Consider the following 23682-nt stretch of genomic DNA (forward strand, 5'->3'; position numbering starts at 1 on the left):
TTGCTTAAGTCTTGCTCATTTTTCCAGACTTGCCACCAAGACTTCTCTTTATAAAACATTTTCTGACCACACTTTCTAAAAGATATTTCAGCCCATACCCAAGTACTAGTTGTATTTTTTTTTCAAAGAGGAGAATAAATAGTTAATAATTCATTGTTCTGAAGATGTTTTAATTATGTGATCTTTGCTCCCCAAATGTACTGTGAGTACGTTTGTCTCCCTAATGTCCATAAAGAACACATTTTCTATTTAGGACAATCCTATAATTTATTTTCCAAGTCTAAGATAATTGTTGAGAGTGGAAGAAGACACTATTTAAAATTAAGCAGGACAACAAGCATAAGCCAGGACAGCCATAGCCAAATCAGGATGTATCATTTTAATTAAATCAGACTTATATTGTATTCTGTCCACTTTCCCCCCACCTCCTCAATGCCCAATCCTCTTTTGAGAAAATAGCTGTTGTTTCGTGAGTGTCAAATAATGAATTTTAAAAAGAGGAACAAGTCAGGCAATACAAGGAGAAGAGCCTTCAGCAGCAAAATGCAACCAAAGAAATGTATTTCACTGAACTTGGTGCAAGTGAATTGAGCTGAAATGTAGGTCACATACCAACTTCATAATCATCATTAAGCCACTATCGGCAGCCACATGCCTCCCATTTCATAATCTGTTCATTCTTTGTAGAGTATGTCACTGCCTCTTGGTGTTACAGTCTGCAAGGCATTTTTGCTTAATCAGAGCTACTTAAGTCTGACACGGCCACCTCATGCTGTCCTGTGTGCTGTCCTCGGTTCTCAGCAGTCAGCCTCTATATCCCCTGCTTAAATGTGTAATCTGCCTCTCTTGTCCCACTTTAGTTCCACAGGGAGGACATCTTTGGGGTATCATGCTGTCATTTGCCCACAGAATAGTTGATTTTGACAGAGCTTTTTCTATGCTCTTCACTCTCTGACCTCTCTGTTAAGAATCTACCCCACTGGGTAATAGAGAATTACGAAGGCCCATAGCTTATGCTGTTGAAAATTCTCAAGGAAATGGATCCCTTAGCCAGGAGAGCTTGACGTCTCCTGGCCTCAAAAGACTGCATGGTGCCCCTGCCTTTGTTCCCATCCTCATTATCATGGCCTGCATTGCTGTGACAGTCAACTAGCCACTCACTTCATTATCCCTCCAGCCAGACTTCTCTCCACATTCCCACCTGATGTTTCTAAAATACAAATCAGACATCATCTTTCCATTTAAAAAAAAAATTTTTTAACGAGCCCACAGTCATAAGCTCAAAACTTTGGAATTACGTTGGAAGCCTCCACAATTTGCACCCGAACTACCTGCCAGCCTCGTCCTTCACTACTTATTATACACATCCAGTCATCTAACTACACTGTTCTGAGAGGGCAAAGTCCTTTCACATTTCTGCTTCTCTTCCATATTCCAGAAACACATAGGTCCACATTCAAAATCTATCAATTCTTGGGCATTTTTCAAGGTCCAAGACAAATGATACTTCTGGTACCAATGAACTCCTAGGCAGAATTAGTCACTTCCACATCTGTATGCTCTGACACTATGTGCAAATTGTATTAGATTTGCCATATGGTCCAGTTTGCCCAGGAAAATCCTAGTTTATGCATGTTGTCCTAGCATCCTGATGGTTTGGCACTCGGATCTGTTTTTTCTATTTGTTTTTTTGTTTGTTTTTTTAGTAAAGTATCATTATTTTGGCCAAGATAGGCCAGTATTCTACAGCAATAGGTAGTATTCTGCTAAAATTCCCAACGTGTATTTATTAGACCTCTGTCTTGTATTTGATCTCATCTAGCTATGTGTGAGATATGTTTACAGGGCTCAGTAATTATAATGTGTGATTAAATTTGAAAAACAAATACTGATAATCCATCTTCACTTTTTAATCTTTTACATATACCAGATAATTCATCTCTTTCAAGGAGAATTTATAGGACACTTGTATATAAATAAAATATTCTCAGATATGAACATCTAACTTGTTCAGATCTTGAAAGGTAGTGGGAGAAGCATTTGATGCTGTTGCTCTGCAAGCTCTTTTGTATAACAGCAAGTTATGTCATAGTCTTGCTGTGGTTTGAAAGATACATAAAGAAGTCAGGACATGAATTGGCAGGGTTAGCAGGAAAAATGTGTTCTTGAAATAGGCACAGAAGCAGGGACTCAGGAGATGTGCTGGAAAGCTGAAGTATGTAGTCCACATGTTCTTACTATGAGTGTTTTTGTTATTTACTTTATGGGGTCGATTCACAACTATTTATTTTATCACAGACATATTTTTTTTTAAATTTTATTGCAGTGCACATTGATGGCAGCAGTGAGATTTTTAAAAGTATATGTTTAATGAAAATGTATGTACTAAATATTCACTTCTTAAGATGCTGATTACATCATCCAAAAAGCAGGTCAGTAAGCCAAAGGATGCTGTTAAGAAGAGCCTAAGCAGAGATCCACCAAGATGTAAGGCAAACTTATCTTTGAAAAAGTTAAAACTGGGCTCCCAAAAGATAGCATGAAAGAATCTAGAATATTTTTATTAGTACTTGTAAGTCAAAGTATTTTAGTACATCAAGAAATACATTTTTAAAAGCAGCAGAGTTCACATAATCCCATTTCAATAAAACATGTTTAGATAAGTGGTAAAAATGTTTTACAAAAGAAATAATATGATGATTGATTATTTTTCTGTGCAACCAAAACATAGTATAATGTAGAATTACGTGAGACTTTATTACTTCATGTATCATGTTAGCATTATATAGGCAGTGGAGGGAAAATTTTATATTCTAAAATATAAATATAATGAAATGGTCATTTGAAGTCATGATCATGTATTAACTCCAGCATCATCATTTTAAAGTATCTGATGTATTAAATAAGTCTTGGTTATTTTAAAATACTTGTCTTCTGTAGCCATGTTCTTTTTAGTGTAATTGTTTCCTAAATGAAAGTGCTCCCTGGCACCACAATAGCGTTTGTAGTAATGGACCATTTTTGTTTTTTTTCTACTAATATATTAACCTTATATGACAGATGGGTTATTTTGGTTGAGAATGTAATGTGTATGATAGTAAAACATGAAATGTTGGGAATTTAGAGCTAAGAGTGTGTTATTTCAAGATACTGATGCGTGGTATTCTTGTTTTATGAACAAATTCTCCACACATTTTCAGACAATAAATCATTAGAATAGCTGTTTAAATTAACTACATAGTTTTTAGATTTTTAGTACTTACATATTAAGGATTCTATACACATTGTTAATAATGCCCATATATTAATCATCAAAAAGCTCAATAACATCTCAATTAAAAATAAAATTGATTATGAAAATACAACTTGCACATAATGTGTATTAACATACATGGGGACCATAGCAGTGTCAATTGACCATGTGAAAGCCAGAAGACCTAGATCTGCTTAAAAAACATGTTTTATTTAGAGAAAATGAGAATTCTACTTAAGTAATTTCATTGCTGTGTTCTAAATTTTCTTCCTCATGCATATGAAAAGTAATATGCCAGCTTCCTTTGAAGAAGAACTTTACAATTAGCTCAATAAGTTCAATTTTATATCAGTCACATCATTGCTTTCAAGAATCAGTAGCATCAATTGCCTCAAATTATTAACTCCAGTAAAAGTTTTGTTTACAACCACTTCATGAGATCAAAGTGTTGTCTTTGAAAGTTCATTGTGTAAGTAAAAAAATCTAGTATTATAAATTCAGTTAACATTTTAACATTTTAATAATTTTAAATTTACTTAGACTTGCATTATGGTCCAGCATATGGTTTTCTAAAGTACTATCTGTATTTTAAAAGAATATGCACTTGCTATTATTGGATGTCATGTTCTGAAAATATCAATTAGGTATAATTGGTTGATAGTGTTGTGTTTGAAAAATTCTATGTCATTACTGGTTTTCTGTCCATTTTTTTTTTTTTATCAACTATGAAAGAGAAGTGTTGAGATGTCCAGTTGCAATTGTGGATGTGTCTACTTATGCTTTCTGTCCTGTCATATTTTTGCTTTGTGTATTATGAAGATATGTGTATAACGTTTTAAGTGCTTTTTAATGAGTTGACTTTTTCATTACCAAGTAAGATGTCTCTTTTTCATTGATAACTTACCATGCCTTGAACTTTCTTTGTCTCATATTAAATATCTTATGATTAGTCTAACATTGGTGTACTAGTTAGCATCCTTTTAACTTGGTGTGTCTATATATTTAAAGTACATTTTTAGTAGCTAGCACATGATTGAGTCTCAGTTCTTTATAAGTCTAAAAATCTCCCCTTTTTTATATTTATAGCCTTTGAAATATTAGGTCATTTACATTTAATGTAAATTTTTCATATAGTTGAATTTGTCTACCATATTACTATCAATTTTATTGGATCCACCTGTTCATTGTTCCTTTTATATTTCTCCTCTATTAACTTTTTTTTAACTTTTTGAACACTTTTACCCATTTCTTCACCTCCCCTATTCCCTGTCTCTGCCAACCACCTATTGGTTCTCTGCATCTACAAGTTTTGTTTTCTGTTTATTTTTTTGTTATATAAGAAAAAAATTTATTTTATACATGTAAGAAAAATCATATGTTATCTGTCTTTCTCTGACTTATTTCACATATTATAATGGTCTCAGTGTCCATCCATACTGTCCCAAATGGCAAAGTTTCATTCTTTTTTATAGCTAAATAGTATTCCATCATATATATATATATATATATATATACATATACATATATATATACATATACATATATATATACACACACACACACACACACACACCAATTTCTTTAGCCACTCATTTAACAATAAACACTTGTTTGTTTGTTTGTTTGTTTGTTTCCATATCTTGGCTATTATAAATAGTGCTGCAGTAAATATAGGGGTACATACATATTTTTTAGTTAGTGTTTTTATTTTCTTCAGACAAATACCCAGAATTGGAAATGCTGGATCATTTAACAATTCTATTTTTAATTTTTTTAAGGAATCAACGTACCGTTTTTTCATAGTGGCCACACAAATTTGCATTTCCACCAACAGTGCACAAAGATTACCTTTTCACTACATCCTTGAGACCACTTATAGTTTCTGGTCTTTTTGATAATAACCATTCTAAGAGATGTGAAATAATATTTCATTGTGATTACAATTTGCATTTCTCTGATGATTAATGATGTTGATCATCTTTTCCTGCACATGTTAGCCATCTGTACATCTTTGGAAAAATGTCTGTTCAGATCTGTTCAGATCTTCTGCCCAGTTTTTAATTAGATTGTTTTTTGTTTGTTTTTCTCCTCTAGTTGTTGTTTTCTGCTGACTTATGTGAGTTCTTAATATATTTTGGATATTAGCCCTTTATTAGATATATGATTTGCAAATATTTTCTCCCATTTAGATGTTGACTTTTTATTTTGTTGATGGTTTCCTTTGCTAAGCAGAAGCTCTTTATTTTGATACAGTCAAACTTGTTTGTTTTTGCTTTTGTTTCTTTTGCTTTTGGTGGCAGATTTTTAAAAATATCACCAAGATGTATCTCAAGTTGCTTAGTGCCTGTGTTTTCTTCTAGGAGTTTTATGGCTTCAGCTCTTACATTCAAGTCTTTAATCCACTTGGTGTTAATTTTTGTGTATAACGGAAGATAGTTTCATTCTCTTTCTTTTGGCTGTCTAATTTTTCCAACACCATTTATTGAATAGTCTGTCCTTTCCCCATGGTAAATTCTTGATTAGTTTGTTGTAAACTAATTGACCATATATGTGTGGGCTTATTTCTGAGTTTTCTGTTCCATTGATCTATGTGTTCTATTTTTATGACAATACACACTGTTTTAATTATGAAAGCTTTGTAACAGAGTTTGAAGTCAGGAACGTGAGGCTCCAGCTTTTTTCTTCTTTACTAATATTGCTTTTCTATACAGGGCCTTTTGTAGTTCTTGCAAATTTTAGGATTATTTGTTCTATTTCTACGAAAAGTAGAAATGGAATTTTGAGGGGGATTGCACTGAATTTGTAGATTACTTTGGGTAGTATGAACATTTCAACAATATTAATTCTTCCAATCAATGGAGTATCTTTCAATGGAGTATCTTCCAATCATGGAGTATCTTTCCATTTATTTGTGTCTTTTTCAATCTCTTTCCTTAATGTGTTGTAGTTTTCAACTACAGGTCTTTTGCCCCCTTGGTTGAATTTATTCTGAGGTATTTCTTTCTTTTGATGCAATTTTAAATGGGATTTTTCTTCTTAATTTCACTTCCTTGATGTATTAGTTACACATGTTTTTGGAACCTGTTCTAATATTTATAACATGCATTCTTAACTTAGCAAAACCTATCATCAAATTCTGTTACACCGCTTCTCATATAAGAACCTCACAATGGTGTATTTCCATTTCCCCTTCAGTCCTTTGGGCTATTGTTTTCATTTCTCTCACTTCTATATATGTTAACACCATAGTACATTTTTTTTAACTTAAGCCGACAATTATCTTTTGAATATTTTTAAGACTAAGTTCACATTTTAAAATTTTAATATTAAATATAGTTATTTGCTTTGTGATAAAAGTACAAATACAAATTTTGATGATAAATAGCTCAGATAAAAACAAAGCTCTCATAAAATTAAGGAACAGAAATATACTTAGAATTGGTTGTGGTGTACATGTAATTCTTAACGTGGCTGAGGAAATGTTACTTATCACAATAAAAATGTTAAAATTTAAAGATATATGTATATAGAGTGAAATAATTGAATTATATCTGTGTGTGTGTGGCAGATGGATGCTGATTCAAAAAATGAATAAGTAAACTTGAGCATGTCAGTACCATTTTCTCTTTTTGCTGTTAATCATCATTCAGACTTTGAAAGGTTTGCATCTCCAAAACACTCTTTTGCAAAACTGACCAAAACGCTCTGCAATGGTCTTGAAATTCTTCGAAAATGAAAACTTTAAATGTGGTTTTCATTAAATTAGTTGAAAATCTTTAGTCAAAATATTCAGTTATTAGAGTGGTAAAGATCTTCAGCTTTGAAGTTTTTGGTGAATTACAATTATCAACAATAAAGTTTAGCATCAGGAAAAAATTTAAATATTTCTATAAAATTGTGGAAGCTCAAACTATTTTACTTGCAGTTTGAAACTATCTTATGTTTAATTGTATTATATTAATATTTTATGCTGAAATGGAATAAAATTGATAAAACAATTACACAGCTTATAAGTGAATATTTTAAAAATCATAATTTAAGGGCACCTGGGTGGCTCAGTTGGCTAAACATCCAAATCTTGATTTCAGCTCAGGTCTTGATCTCAGGGTTGTTAGTTCAAGTCCTGCATTGGGCTCCATGCTGGGTGTAGAGCCTAATTAAAAAAAAAAAAAAATCATAATATAAGAAAACTTGTTTAACAAATTTTACATTGTAAAAATCTTTGTCAAAGAAATATATCTGAAAAGAAATAAAATTTAGTATCTGTGAAAATATGTGAGCTGAAATGTATGCACATTTCTGTATAAAAAAAAAAAAAACCCAAATTGAGACTTTCCTCCATTTTAAAAATTAGCCCTAAACTTACCAGATATCTCAGCACCTATAAAGAGAAAACTTTCTCAAGTAAAAATAGTATGGCTTGTGGAGACATCATTTGAACATGTCAATTTTAAATGTATTTAAAGTATCTTCAACAATACTAATAAAAATAAGAATATATTAATTCTTTAGGAAAAAAAAGTAAAAGGCACTACATAATGGGCAAGAAACAAATGAAAAATGTGCATATGTACACAAATGATTATTTTGATTACATTATTTTGAATGTTTAGGTAATTCATATAAAGAATATGTTTCTTTGTGCATAAATATACGATTTTTTAAGAAATTACTTTAAAAAGAGTTTTTGTATGGATAACTATTTTGAAATGTTCAATATAATACCAATTTTATTAGTCAATGCGTATATTTTTTTTAAATTTTATTTATTTATTTGACAGAGAGAGAGATAGTGAGAGCAGGAAAACAAGCAGGAGTAGTGGGAGAGGGAGAAGCAGGCTTCCCACGGAGCAGGAAGCCTGATGCGGGGCTAAATCCTAGGACCCTGGGATCACGACCTAAGGACCTGAGCTGAAGGCAGACACTTAATGACTGAGGCACCTAAGTGCCAGTCAATACATATTTTTAATTGCATGCATTATTTTTAACTCCATGTTTCATTCCCAGAACTTTAAAGTTTGAATGATAAAAAGTCACCTGATATTAATACTCATTATATTAAAGCTATGTAGACATCTGCTGTCTCTCTTAGATTATATTCCTTTGAAGAGCAAGGATGTTATCATATTAATATTTGTATTCGTAGAAATTGACACTGCCCCTGGTACTTAGTACTTAACAAATGTTAAATGAATCTGGTTGAATAGGAAATTGTTTAATGATGCAAAACAAAGTGCACTGAGACTATATATTGTCAGTTAAAAATAATAAAACCATTTTTGTATGTTTTTTGCTTGTTTTTTCTAGTAATACCATAATATTCTATTTCATTTTCAAATTAGACTTTTATATAGTCTTTTATAATTTTTAGATGTAAAACCAGTTTCGTGTATAGGTAACTTTGGGTCATCAACCTAACATGCCTTATGATTTCACAAAAATTGTATCAGTAATTTTATTCCCACTTTTGTCCTCAGATTGAAGCATAAGCCACAAGGAAGGCAGGGAGGTGGTGTCTCATTAAAATACATCTCCAATATTAAGCATAATACTTGGATCATTGTGGGTGCATGATAATAATCTGGTGAAATAATTGAATATGCATTTTTTAATAAATTTCTATATTCTTAGAAGTATAGTGCAACTCTGGCTTTGAGGTTCCTTTTGCATCCCATGCATTAACAGCTTTGTCTCCCTCCTGGGTTGATGGGAATGTCTCTGTCATGCTGCCATCTACTTTAACCTGACTTGCCATATCATTAGGTGTAGCCTCAGAAACATAATGAAATTCTAAAGATAGCTACATTACTGAGTAGCTGGCAGAGTGTAGGCCTAGTAATGATGTTGAACATTCTTTATAAAATTGATGGATCTTGTACAAAACAAGAGCTCAATCAAGGGCAAAATACTCCTGGGTGAAATCCACCTCTAGGTTACCATCTGCATTTCAAATATTTTCTGATTGATTTGACTCTGGATGGAATTTTCTTCCAGGTTAAATATTCCCATTACCCAACTTGATTTCCTTATAGATAGTGAAGTGGAAAATATAGTGCCATTTCTCAGTCAATACAAGAGTATAAGGCAATGAAACAGGAAGAGGGGAATGAATGTAAGGCCTTGTGAATACCAAATTTGGACCATGACCTTGCTGAAGTTTCCTAACATTGCAAAAATGTACAAAACCACTGGTCTTTAATGATTCACTTCAGAATTGATATTTTCATAAGATTATATAACACAATTGTTAGAATAGAACTTTAAGATTTTATCTGATACTAAATCAGGTAGGTAAAATATTACTATGCCAGTTTTACAGATGAGGCAGCTAAAATTCAGGGAACGAGTACAATGTGATCAGTGTCCTTTCTTACCGTAGGTGAGACTAGATTCTAGGACTCTCTTGTTTCTGATAACATTACCTATTCAACTAAATGAAATCCTAGGTTTTTTTTTTTTTGAAAGGTCTTGAGATAACCAAGTTTATATCAAAGAGTCAATTTTCTGAATAGAAAGGACACACTGGAACTTATGAGTGACTTTAGTGTATTTATTCCCTATTGCAGAAAACAATGCAATAAGAAAACTGGAACATCAGTTTGCCCAAGGTCACTAAGACAGTCATTCAGACACTAATTCTGAATCATAGTTTAAGCCATCATCCATACTGTACTTGAAATCTGTATATGCACTGGTTAGGATTGTAAAATATGTATTAGGTGAAGTGCATATTTCTGATTAAATTATACTCTCATTTCTGTTAAAACAAACATAGGATGAGAAGTCAGAAGTATATTTATAGCACTGATGAGTTGTAACAATGTTGAGAACTCAGTCATATGCTGTACTACTTATATCAAATGTTACCATACAAGGTAAAATCACTAGCTTAAAAAGAGTAAAAATTGTAAGACCTTATATTTTTGCCAATATTCAATTTATTTCTTAATGTCAGTGATTTTTAACTCCTATGGTGAATTTAATTCTAACAAAGCTATTCTTACCTAGATGGTTTAATAAATTAGAAGTTAGCAATAAGACATTTTTTGTTTCCAACTGGAACTTTCATTTCTTTGATTTTATTGACATCAATAGCATAGGAAAAATTATATACACAAGTGAAATTTTAATAGCTTTTTTATAGTTTTCTTTCCAAAACATCTGAAAATTAAAAGATCTTACAATTTTATGAATGTTTTGGGTGTGGTAAATGATGGGTCTATTAGATATCCAAGTAAAGGAGCTAAATAAGCAGTTGAATAGCATGATCTGAAACTCAAGGGGGACATCAATGCTTAATGATCAAGAGGCATTAAGCTAAAAAGAGTATTTAAAACCATGGGGTCAGATGAAGTTATCCTGCAGGAAACTGTATGGAGAAGAACATTAAGCACTAATCTCTGGAGTGTTCTAGTTCTCAGTCATTAGGTTAAAAAGATAGAAACAGTCATTAGGTTAAACAGATAGAAATTTATGATACCGTAAAAGGAATGGCAAATAAGCCAAAAAGAAAACTAGCAGAGTCTGAGGACTGGGACACCAATAAAAGAAGTGCTTGAAGAAGGAAGGAATGAGCTATCAGTTGTGGCATATGTTGCAGAGAAGTTTCTGAAAAAAGAAGGTACAGAAGTTACCATTGAATCTGGCAGCCAGATTTGACAAGAGCAGTTCAGTGAATATATCAGATGCAAAGTTGATGATGGAATTGGAATTAGTTGTACAGACATCTCCCTCAAGAGAGAGGCTTAATGTTTCCTGTTGAAGGAAAGAAATGGGAAAAATAATTGGAAGAGGATGGAGGTGTAATAAGAGTGTCCTTTGTTTATTTAAGATGGAATATATAAATTATGTCTGTATGCTATTGGTAATGAACCACTGAGGAAAGAAGAACTGGTAATTCAGAAGAGATAAAAAAATGTTTAGGAATAAAGTCCTTGAGAGATAAAGAGATAAAGTTTAATACCCGCAGCCCAAGAACTAGGGTTGAATTTATACAGAGCAAAACACCTTCTCTCTTCCAACCACAGAGGAAGCAGAGACTATAGATGCAGACACCAGTGGGATGATAAATTTAGTGGTGCTAAAGGGAGGGTATCCCTGTGTTACTTCTTCTACTCTCTCAATGAAATATAAGAGAAGAAATCAGGCAAAAGATGATGAGAAGAGAGAAAATAAAAGAAACCATTGGAGTGGAATGTCCTTAGTTTTGTAATTAAAGAATACCATCTGGGACATATATGGCTAAATTTAACATATATATGGCTAGATTGTATTTCTGTTGTTCTTAATAATACCTATGAAAAGAACTTAGAGTCTGTCTTTTTTGCTCCCCTTTATGGTGAAATATTAGCAGCAAGAAATTTTTGTTGTATAGGAATAAAGAATTATAAGCTGCTCAATATTTCTGCCTTTCCATTTAAAACTAGATCTAGTTCTTTTAACGATAAACAACTGTAAAAGTCCCATTAGTAGGTCATGACTTTGTTTTGTTTTATCTGATAATGGCATAAGATTCTACTGAGACAGTATACCATAGTGGTTAAAACTCTTATTTCTTGAATTCAAATCCCCATTCTGCTAAGAGCAAGCACTTAAAATCACTGAGGCTCATTTTACCCACTTAAAAATGGACATGATAATAATACCTTAAGGATTTGGTGTTTTATTTTTTTTTATTTTTTTTTAAAGATTTTATTTATTTATTTGACAGAGTGAGAGATCACAAGTAGAGAGGCAGACAGAGAGAGAGAGAGAGGGAAGCAGGCTCCCTGCTGAGCAAAGAGCCCCCATGTGGGACTCGATCCCAAGACCCTGGGATCATGACCTGAGCCGAAGGCAGCGGCTTAACCCACTGAGCCACCCGGGTGCCCCAAGGATTTGATGTTTTAGATTAAGAGTATAAACTTCACTTTTAGCCTAGTGCTTTGGAAGATATACGTTCTCAATAGAGATAGCAATCATTACTATCATTTTTTATTGGAATCTCTTCTAAATTAACTGTTCTTCATGTTTAACTGCTTCTCTTTCTTAGATACACAGAGTTTATTTAGTTTGACACAATATATACCTGTGGATAAGACAGATACGTTGATAGCTGTGCAACTGTTTTTAGTAAAGCATTAATTAGATTTAAATTCAAATGTCAGTATATAGTCCTTTGGATTGCTGCATCAGGATGATAGGTAGATGCTCTTTTGATTTTAAAATGACACTTGAAGTTTAATGACATATTTTAGAAATTTCACTTTAAGTAATCATATCAATCAAGTTTAATAATGTAGTCTACATGTTAAGCATTTTTTTATTTCAAAGACAATAACATTTTTATTTAAGAAATGTCCTTGGATACGTTTTCATGTCTACATTTCCACTTTAACCACTGTAAATAACTGTGTGATGTTGAGCAAGTTTCTTATCCCTTGTAAGCCTGAATTTTCTTACTGGAAAAATACTAACTACTAGAGAATTGTAGTACTTAGACTTTTTCCTCAATCAAATGAAAAATAGCTCATAACACAGGATTTGAAAGATAGTGTAAAAAATATTACATATTAACTATTCACATTGTCTAGTTATATACTTTTTCCCTGTGACTATTATCATTTCTATGGAATAGTCACCTAGTATAAAGAGAGGAATTTACAGTAGCCACTTAATGAATCAAATTCTAGAATGACCATTAATATAAATGGCCAGTCCTTTTGAGGGGAGGGAAACAAAGAAGGGCAGTTATCTTTTATTGTCAATTAATAAGGTTTTGTCAGTTCAATCCAAGCTATATTTGGATATTATATAATATATATAAATAGCCTATTATGTGTCATTTCCAGAATGTTCCTTTCATGGTATCATTGCAGGTGACACACCAGGTTAAGACCCTTTATCTTTGTTGGAATTTCTGTTTACATATATATGTTAGAAAAAAATCAGGAATGAATGACACATGTCAACCTAATAGAACAAATACAGATGTTTATTCCATCAATTAAATTTGAAACAATTTAAAAAATGAAGAAAATAAATAGAAATCACTCAGGTTAATACATTTGTGGTAAGTGTATTATTTTCTGACATATGTATATTTAATTTGTTTAAAGGAGTTGCTAAATTAATGTACTTAATTACAAAACAGTCTTTATTCCATAGAAACGCCCTACATATTATTCCAGAATAGGAAAATAAAAAGAATCAAAGATATACTTAAAAATTTATGTAACAAAAAGAAAAAGCAAATAAGAATTATAAATTCTGAGAATTTTATGTTCTACAAAAGTGAAAAATTAATATCAAATAAAAATTATCTATTTTTATATATGTAACTAATACCTTAAGCTCTAGCATTATAAAACTGCTAATTTAATTATCCTAATTATGTGAGATTACCTCTAATTCCCAAGGAGATATTGTATGGCTCCTTAAGTGGTTATTTATTTTCTTCAATGGTTATACCTTCTATTCAATACAGAAAACAAATGATTGATACTAAAATTATTAAATTTTGCCCACAAACACAGAGTATACCAAGTATGGAGATCAGACTTTGAATAAAGTAAATAAGACAACAGCATTCACACCAAATAATTGTTCCTGTACATATCTAACGAGTTGCTTTTAGAACTCAAGTAATTCCAAGCAGGGGGGAATAAATATATATATATATATATATATCAATATATATATATATCATCAGTCTTTCTTTAAGCCCCACCATTCTCTACTGTGCTTTAAAATCTTAACCTAATTTGTTTATTAATTGAGAGAAAAAGGAACAGTATGTGTTCAACCTCTCTTCAAGTTAACCAGACCCAAAGGCAAAGCCATATTTTCAGAAACTATATGTTCATTATCATATCGAAGTCATATTATTTTAACCACTTTTCACATTGAAAGTTGACCACATTTCTTCTTTATATCAATTCTTTCCCAACAAAACCATCTTAAAAATAAATCTCATATGTAGAACATCACTCCCCACTAATATATTGTAAAACAAATACATATATCAGTTTCTTTTGGGTGAAAACCATCCCAGAGCAATTCAAGAAAACCTTAATGACTCAGTTTGTTACAAAAATACTTCACAAGAAGATCTCTATCAATACTGGAAGATCAAAATTGCCCAGAGTCTGTGATGCACTGGAGATGCTCTGCTAAGGTACACATAGGCATTACAGAACAAATTCACTTTGATACTGGAACTAATTCCTTGCCGCATTCCCTCAATATTCTCTAGTATGGATTTGTTATTAACAACTAAAAACAACTGTTTCAAAAAGAATTCCTATGAAGGTAAATTTAATATTTTTAGGATGGTTCAAATTTATGACAGCTCTAGCTTTTATATTTATCAATATAATCCCTACCTTTCCCATAATTTCTTAGTCGGGTTTATTATTTTATTTTATTTTATTGAGGAGAAAAATTGCATCTCTGGAACAGTTGCAGGTACAAAAGAACATTCTAGTATAACATTTAAGTATTTGGGTTTCAAGACAGATTTGGGTTCAGATCTTGGTTCTGTACTCTTTAGGTTTTGTAGTATTGGACAGGTTACTTAATCTCTCTAAAATTTAGTTTTCTCACCACTAAAATGAGAATAATTATGCCACTTGTCTCATAAGGTTGTTAGGAATATTCAAGGAATTATATACATAAAGTCCCTGCCCATAGTCATTGCTCAGTCAATATTTTATCAGAAAAATGAAGCAAAATTCTAAGTCTTTTGATTATACATATAAAGATACATAGCTTTTCCTTCATTTAAGTGATCAGTAAAATTATATTTGCTGTCCACATTTTGTAACTCTTTTAAAATTGTAACACTTTAAAAATTAACTTTTTTAGTCTGCTGAAAAAGTAAACAAAATATATGCATATTATATATGCGTATATGAATGGTCACTTTTTTGTTATTACTACATTTTATTTTATTTTTAAAGATTTTTTTTGAGAGAGAAGGGGCATGCACATACATGACTGGGGAGAGGGAGGAGGAGGGGGAAAGAACCTCAAGCAGAATTGGTGCTGAGCTTGGAGTCTGACAGGGTGCTTGAGTTCAGGACCTGGAAATCATTACCTGAGCCAAAACCAAGATTTGGATGCTCAACTGAATGAGGCACCTATGTGCCTTTATTTTTTTTTTTTACAGATTCTCTCTCTCTCTCTCTTTTTTTTTTTTTTAAAGTAGGGTCCATGCTGGGCATGGAGCCCAGCACAGGGATTGAACTCATGACCCTGAAATCAGGACCTGAGCTGATATCAGGAGTCACTTGATAACACGTAACAGAGTTATTGCTTTTTATTCAGTGTCAGGCTTAACATCCCACCAAAATCCTTTTTTTTTTTTGTCAAGTTTTTTTACTTGATATGTTCATTTTGATTCCCATACAATATTAAGAATCAGAACATGGGGCGCCTGGGTGGCTCAGTGGGTTAAAGCCTCTGCCTTCAGCTCAGGTCATGATCTCAGGGTCCTGGGATCGAGCCCCGCATCAGGCTCTCTGCTCAGCTGGAAGCCTGCTTCCTCCTCTCTCTCTCTCTGTCTGCCTCTCTGTCTACTTGTGATTTCTGTCAAATAAATAAATAAAATCTTAAAAAAAAAAAAGAATCAGAACATTACAATACTATGTGCAGATTCCCTGATTTCTTTGTTGTAGATGTGTATTAGATGAGCTACAAGTTTACTAGACAGATTAATAGACTGACATATTGAAGAAGCTATCTATCCATCATCTATCTATCAACTATCTATCATCATTTATCTGTTTCTACCTACCTACTCACTCAGGATGTTTATAGCAGAATTTCTTTTTTGGTATCACCACTATGCAAAATAATTTGAAAGTCTGTTAAGTTCTCTTTGTGTCTGCTTATTTCCCCTTTCTATTCCTAGAACCTAACACAATGCTTGGGATCTATTAAGTTGTAAGTGAATGAATGAGTGAGTATCAGTTATGTGTCTGTAATCCAGCAATTTGTGTCATTAGTTTAATATGCAATTTAAAAAATAATTTATACAAGTGCTGAATCCTACATTTATGATTATAGTTTAATAATGGTTTAAGTGGAAATTTTAATAGCTTCTTTGGATACTTAAGTGCCATATGCTTTAGGGTAAATCTACTTTATGGTAATTCAAAATAATATTTTGTTCCATTAACCTGAATAATTGGAGTTTCTGTTGTTAAATGTGTCATATACTGGATATAGAAGAACAGTAGCCTCATATTGCTCTCCTTTTCTCTAATGATTTTTTATTTTTTTTCAAACACTTTTACATGCAGTTGTAAAAAATAAAGAGACCCTGTATACTCTTCCCCCAGTTTCCTGCAATGACAACTTCTTGCATAAATATGACACAATATCCCAGCCAGAAAATTGACTTTGATACAATCTGTCACTTAAATTTTATGAATCTTACGTATATCTGTGTGTTTATGTTTATTTAGCTCTAGGTAGATTTGTATGACTACCACCACCATGATAAAGACACAGTATAGTTCATCACAAGCATCCCTCATGTTATCTTTGCCTTCCATCCTCTCCCCCCACAACCTCTGGTGCCCACTAATCTGTTTTTCAACTTTCTGATTTTTGTCTTTTCAAGGATGTTACATAAATAATGTCATACAGTATGCAACCATTTGATATTGTATTTTTTCACTCTGCATAATTCCTTTCAGATCCACTTAAGTTGTCATGTGTATTGTCATTCCTTTTTATTGCTGAGTAATATTCCTTGGGATGAATACACAGTTTAACTAATCACTTGTTGAAGGATATTTGGGTTGTTCCTACTTTTTAGCTTCTATGAATAAATACATATGTGATCCTAAGTCCTTATCTCTCTGGGATAAATGTACAAGAGTATAATTACAGAACTGTATGGTAAACACATTAGTCTTACAAGAAACTACCATACTTCTTTTCAGAGTGGCTGTAGAATTTTGTATTTCCAACAGCAATGCATGAGTAATTTCATTTTCTCCAGAACCTTGCCAGCATTCAGTGATTTTATTTTTTATTATAGTTGCTCTGATAGTATATAGTAATATCTCATTGCAGTTTTAATTTGCATTTTCCTAATGGTTAATGATGTTAAACAAAACTTTTCATGTACCATCCACTATCCTCTTCATTGAAATGTTTTTTGTCCATTTTTTAATTGAATGTTTTTTCTTCTTCTTCCCCCTGGACCACACTTGAGTTTGAAGAGTTCTTTATATATTCTAGATACAATTCCTTTATGGAATAGATCTGTTGCAGAGAAAACTCTCTGTGGCTTTCTTTTCATCCTCTGTGTAGTCTCTCACAGAGCATCTAATAATTTTCAGGAAATCTATTATTGAGCTACTAAAATGTCATGTCTCTTCTTGAAACAAATTAGCACACAAATTAACAACAACAACAAAAAAAAACAATTAAAATTAGTTTTTTGTGTAAAGATTGAAAAATTGACTCAAACATTTTATAAGTTAAATTTCTAAAAGCACATAGATATGAGGAAGGTTCTAAACTGTAACGTCTGGAACTTTGAAACTGATTTTGGTAGCATCAAAACTAAAGGTTTGTTTCTGTCTTTTGATAGGTTCTGTTGCCACTGCATGTCGTGACCCAGGGGTTCCCATGAATGGGACTCGAAATGGGGATGGACGAGAACCTGGGGACACTGTTGTTTTTCAATGTGACCCAGGATATGAACTTCAAGGAGAGGAAAGAATAACCTGCATTCAGGTAGAAAATCGATACTTCTGGCAGCCCAGCCCTCCAGTCTGTATAGGTATGAATTAAAGAACAATTAACATTTTATGTATGTATAAAACAATGGATATAATGGGTATTGATGTTATTAAGAACAGTATACTAGAATGGTTTTATATAGGGTCTAAGATTTCAGAAATCTATGAACCTTCAAAATAATGCACAAAATTTTAAATGATCATAATTTTTTCCTAAGGAAAGAGTCCAAAATTGCATTAGATTCTCAATGGTTTGAAGACCCTAAACAAAAAAAAAAAAAAAAAAAAGGTTAAGCATTATAGTTCTTGAAAAATCTAAATTTTCCCTTACCTACTATATAAATGTAGTTACCCATTGCTTTTAAAATTTAAAAAGTAGATTCAGATTCTGAATTTAAAGTGGACCAATTCAGCACCTGGGTGGCTCAGTGGGTTAAGCATCTGCCTTCTGCTCAGGTCATGATCTCAGGGTCCTAGAATCAAGCCCCACATTGGGCTCTCTGCTCAGTGGAGAGACTGCCTACCCCTCTCTCTCTGCCTGCTTCTCTGCCTACTTGTGAATTTGCTCTCTCTGTCAAACAAATAAATAAATAAATAAAATGGGCCAATTCATCTTGTGTCTCTAATAGCTATTTCTTTTTTTTTTTTTTAAGATTTTATTTACTTATTTGACAGACAGAGATCATAAGTAGGCAGAGAGGCAGGCAGAGAGAGGAAGGGAAGCAGGCTCCTGGCTGAGCAGAGAGCTCGATGCGGGGCTCAATCCCAGGACCCCGGGATCATGACCTGAGCCAAAGGCAGAGGCTTTAACACACTGAGCCACCCAGTTGCCCCTCTGATAGCTATTTCTTATAAGAAAGAAATTTTATTGAAACTTATGTTTGAGTTTAGTTTCAAAGCTTTGGCTCTACATTCAATTCATGAATACTAAAATATGTTTTTATTTTGATAATCTAAGGATTTACAGCAGCTTGGTTCATACTTCTATCTGCCTTTTGCCTCCATGCTCTGTTCTTGATTCTCCAAGTTGGACTCTAGAAAATTAAGATACTATTATATCTCTATTGGCATGAGAAAAATTAGCACAAAACCTGCTGTATAATCTTTTAAAAACCTTATTATTAAGTTTTTAAAATTAAAATTGTCTTATCTGAAACAATTTACCTCAAGTGTTTTAGAACTGTCATCATGAATTTACAACAGATTTTGACCAAAGTATGTTCTCTCTATTCAAAATCTCCTTTCTTTATATATTCTCCTTACTATACTGTAAGCAACTTGAGAGAAGATTCCAATTTCATTCATTCCTTGTTCACGATTGTATTTCTTATAGTATTCAATGTATGCAAATCTAGCACATTTAGGAAATAAAACCTTATTTTTATTCACTTATATCCAAATCATAATTGCATTTTCAGTAATCATTTCATAGTGGTTTTTGAGTCACATGGTTATAGGAAAAGTGTTTAGTACCTCATCAGAAGGGAACAAACTCAAGCACTCAATTTAGATTCTTTTTACCCCCATCTTGTAACTTCACATGCAAGAGTTGCAAGCTCAAATTCATTAGTTATTCAGTGTGTCCTAGGCATTGTTCTAAATATGGAGGTCTTAGCAGTAAAACACTAGAGAGAAGTTCCCTGTTCTTGTGAACCTACCGATTAGTGAAGTGAAAGCTTAAAAAAAAAATCTATATTTTCACATCATATTTTCTGTCTTTTACATGCTGGCATTTTAAAAACACTTAATGCATAAAGCAAGACACATCTAAAGGCTCAAACCAGTCAGGGAGTAATGATGGTTCTAGACTTCTGTAGAAAATGAAACAGATTACAAGATAAAAGCTTATTAAAGAAACTTAAAAAAAAAAAAAGGCGCAAAATAAGGGCATAGCTTAAACCAGTTCAAATTTAGCCATATTCCCATTTACTCTTCATTATTTCCATTTCACAAGTACGTTGCTCTTCATGTACCACTGCAAGATTCTAGATCATCAATCATTGATTAATTTACATTTACTATAAGTACACTTACAAAAACAAGGACTAAAATACAGGTAAGAAACATTTTCAAAGAAAGAGAATGAACTTTCCATTTTTTTGTTTACTATTCAGTTAACCTAGGAAACATCCAATTAAATTAAAATACCACATTCTAAACAATTGGAATTTGACTCTCTTATAAAGAGAATCTTCATGTAAAGAAGAAATGATAGAATACTACAGACTTACTGTAGGAGTTTTTGATTTAGTGTAATTCTTCAAACTAGTTAAAGGGTGTTGCTTATTAGAATTACCAGAAGGCTATATAATGTCAAGTGTTATTATGTTTAGAATCCTAAAATATCCAACAGCTTTGCATTAAAATTCTAGGAAACACTAAAATATAAAACATAAAGGATGAAAGAGTTTTGTGATAGGCTATTATAAAATTCCATTTGTAGACAAGACTTTAGCTTGCAAGTCCTAATTCTAGGGGAACAAATAGTGAAACACTAAATCTTTCCTAAATTGAGCAGGTTGTGAAAAGTTTATGAATTACGTTGCTGTGTATTAGTTTTTGGTAGGAAAAGATAGCTTGAGGAGAAGATACGCATTAGAGATTCTCTGAAGAAGAAAATAAACTAAAAAAAAAAGTCTGAAAAATTGCTAAGACTGCACAAATCTTGACCTCTGAAACTGATAAGAAAGAACTCCATGATTGGAAATACTATGCCAAAGATTAAACCCTGAACTTTTTAGAAACTCCATAAGTCTATGTCTCAGACCCTGGAGTATAAAGCATTTTGGTTGCATATAGAAGTAGTTAGCCTTTAAGGAAGTACCATATAGAAGGACGTCATCTTTAAGAGAGTTAATGGAATTCATTCCAACAAAATTGACAGTGTGAAGATTACTTTGACATTTCCAGAGGGGAAGTAGTAGCACTAGATATGAAGGTAAATAACAAAGACATTAGTGTGGGTGGGCTGCAAAGTTAGTATACACAAACAAACCTAAATGGGGTCAAAAAATTAGCATTGGGAAATAGTTATCAACAGTTGCCTGTGCAACTATCTCGTGAGAAACAACACTCAGAACAAATCATTTATGTCAGAATTCCATGGAACCTAACTAAAAATTTAATTCATAAATCCATTCAACTTAAGGAGAATCTTATTCTGGGTCCTTGATGATTAGATGCATAAAAATAGAAATATATTTTTCAAGTGCTATTTAAGGTTTAGTATTTTTAAGGCAAAGAAAAGTTTTATTTACTCAATGTTTGGAATACACAAACATCAGATAATACCTCTGCTTGTTTCAGTGGCTTTTGTGGATTTCCAAAATCAACTATAGCAATGAACTATATTGGGAAAACTTTGGTAAATAACTTAAATAATGGAATCAAAATTAGATGATCTTATACCTGAATTATAGTATGGTCATAGAAAATATCCAGAAGATACTTAAAATATATGTAATATATTTTCCTATATCTTTAAAAAAATTTCCCTATATCTTTTGTGATAAAGGATATAAACATATATATGGACATGTGCATGTGTATACATCTGACAATAAAAAAGTCTAGGGTGCCTGGGTGGCTCAATGGGTTAAACATCTGCCTATGTCTGAGGTCATGATTTCAGGGTCCTAGAATAAATCCCATGTTAGGCTCTCTGCTCAGCTGAGGAGTCTGTTTCTCCCCTACCCCCTGCTCATGCTTGCTCTCCCTCTTACTCACTCTCTCTTTTTCAAATAAATAAAATAAAATCTTAAAAAAAAAAGGGCCAATATTCCCTGTGAAAGATAAGGAAAATTGAAACAAATTTGCTCTCCTAGGCTCCCAAATTACACATAATGCCACTACCATAGTTTGAGGGGGCAAAAACACATTCACACGCAACATTTTGCTATCACTCTGTCTTTTATACATATATACATACATATGTACATTTTCCATTATTACACATATTTTTGTAAGTTTTTGTAAATTCACATGTAAGTTTATAAATTCTAAAGGCAAAATATGCTATTATTTTTATCAAAATACATAGGCACAAATTAGATTGTTCATTCATCCCATTTATTTTTACTATTTTCTTAATCAATGCAAGGAGCCACTAGCAATTTCACAAACTTTTATGGAATGTGTAGTATGTACTGAATCCCAGGTTTAAAACATCATACAAGACACAATCTTTAGCTTACAGATTAATGATGAATGAAGACACCTGAATGTAATATTTAAGTACATATGGTGAGGAAATTGATGGAGATAGAGGTTGTTGTGCATATGAGAGAAAGTTGAAGGAGCTGAATTAGAGTCCAGGTTGGGAACTTCCAGGAAAACTTTCTGGAGGCAGTGGCAAATCCTGAAACATTATAGAGTTCTATACATGCAGAGGAGAAAAAACATTTCAGCAGAAATGAATAGCATGGGCAAACACATAGATGTGCCAGGAACTAGAAGGAGTTTGATAGTATCTGAGCATAAATTATGTGTCTAGAGTGGTGGTTGATACAATTGGGAAGGTTGCAAGGATCAGGTCATAAAAACTGATTTGGAGTTGGGGCATTATCATGCAGGCGATGTGAAACAACTGCAGAATTATATGCATAAGCATAGTATGAGTAGGTGTTTTTATTGGGAGAAAGATGAATTAAAGGAAGCCAGAGGCATGGGAGACAAGAAGCCATTGCAGGAGGCAGGTAAGAATCAGATCTAGAAATATGGTAGCAGGGATGCGAAGAGGAATAGGTTGAAATATATCTATGAGGATCTGTGACTGAAGAGTCTTGATTGTGCTTCTTGATGGATTGGCTCATGGATGAAGCAAAGAAAAGAGAAGAACCTTAAACCTCTAGCTTGGGAATATAGGTGGACGACAACACTAATCAAACAGCTTAGAAATGCAAAAGAAGAAACAAATTTGAGTTGAGGTTTGGATATGTCAGATGCTCTGTGTTTGATGTGCCTGTATGTTATCAGGTAGAGATAGCTAGTGAGCATTTGGGTATATGGCTTAGAAATTGAAAATTGGATATGGTCAATATGGAAAATTGTAACAGAACAGAAATCAGAGATGACTAGAAAAAGAACTCAGGAGAATACTACAATTATAAGATGAAGTAGAAGAAGACACATACTGCAATAAAACTGAGGTCTGGACAAAGACACTAGAAGAAAATTAGAAGTGGAATTCCAACAAGGAGAGTGAATTTAAGGGGAAAGTCAACCCTGAAGGAAGGCTGCAGATATGACGAGAAAAATAAAATGAATCAATACAAAAAGCATTCCAAGCTAGGCTAGGAAGTGATTGTGTTGGGGGCAAATATGCTGAGGGAGATAGCAATGTTTGGAGAGGTAACAAGAAGTGCGAAGAACCTAATAAAGCATCTAGAGTCCATAAGCAACAAAAGGGCTATTGTGTCTCTGTAAATATAATTTAGAAGAAAAACAATTTTAAACCCAAAGATAAGTTTTCTCAGGATGAAGACTTTGCTGCTTTTCTTGGAGATTTTTTTTTCCTGGTGATGACCTGCTTTGTTAATCATGTTAGTCTGCCTATAAGTAAATACAGCACCCAGGTGAAGAAAGAGCCAATGATATTAGACCTCCTTTTCAAAAGACGTCAGCGTAAAAGAAAACAAAAACAAGAACCAAAAAAAACAACAAATCATAAATAAGGAGAGACTTCTATTTATA

The 23682-nt window shown here is 32.7% G+C and overlaps 1 protein-coding gene across 2 annotated transcripts in view; it reads left to right on the forward strand.

Annotated features, from left to right (window-relative positions):
- Window positions 1–23682, forward strand: part of CSMD3 (CUB and Sushi multiple domains 3) — a 1221727-nt gene that overhangs the window by 918679 nt on the left and 279366 nt on the right. For both annotated transcript variants that reach the window (XM_032858445.1, XM_032858446.1), the window contains one exon: window positions 17841–18032. In XM_032858445.1, coding sequence (XP_032714336.1) covers window positions 17841–18032 — 192 coding nt within the window. The remainder of the gene's footprint in view (window positions 1–17840; window positions 18033–23682) is intronic.

Source organism: Lontra canadensis, unplaced genomic scaffold (genome assembly GCF_010015895.1).
Source record: "Lontra canadensis isolate GAN:19392208 unplaced genomic scaffold, GSC_riverotter_1.0 scaffold15, whole genome shotgun sequence".
Lineage (NCBI taxonomy): Eukaryota > Metazoa > Chordata > Mammalia > Carnivora > Mustelidae > Lontra > Lontra canadensis.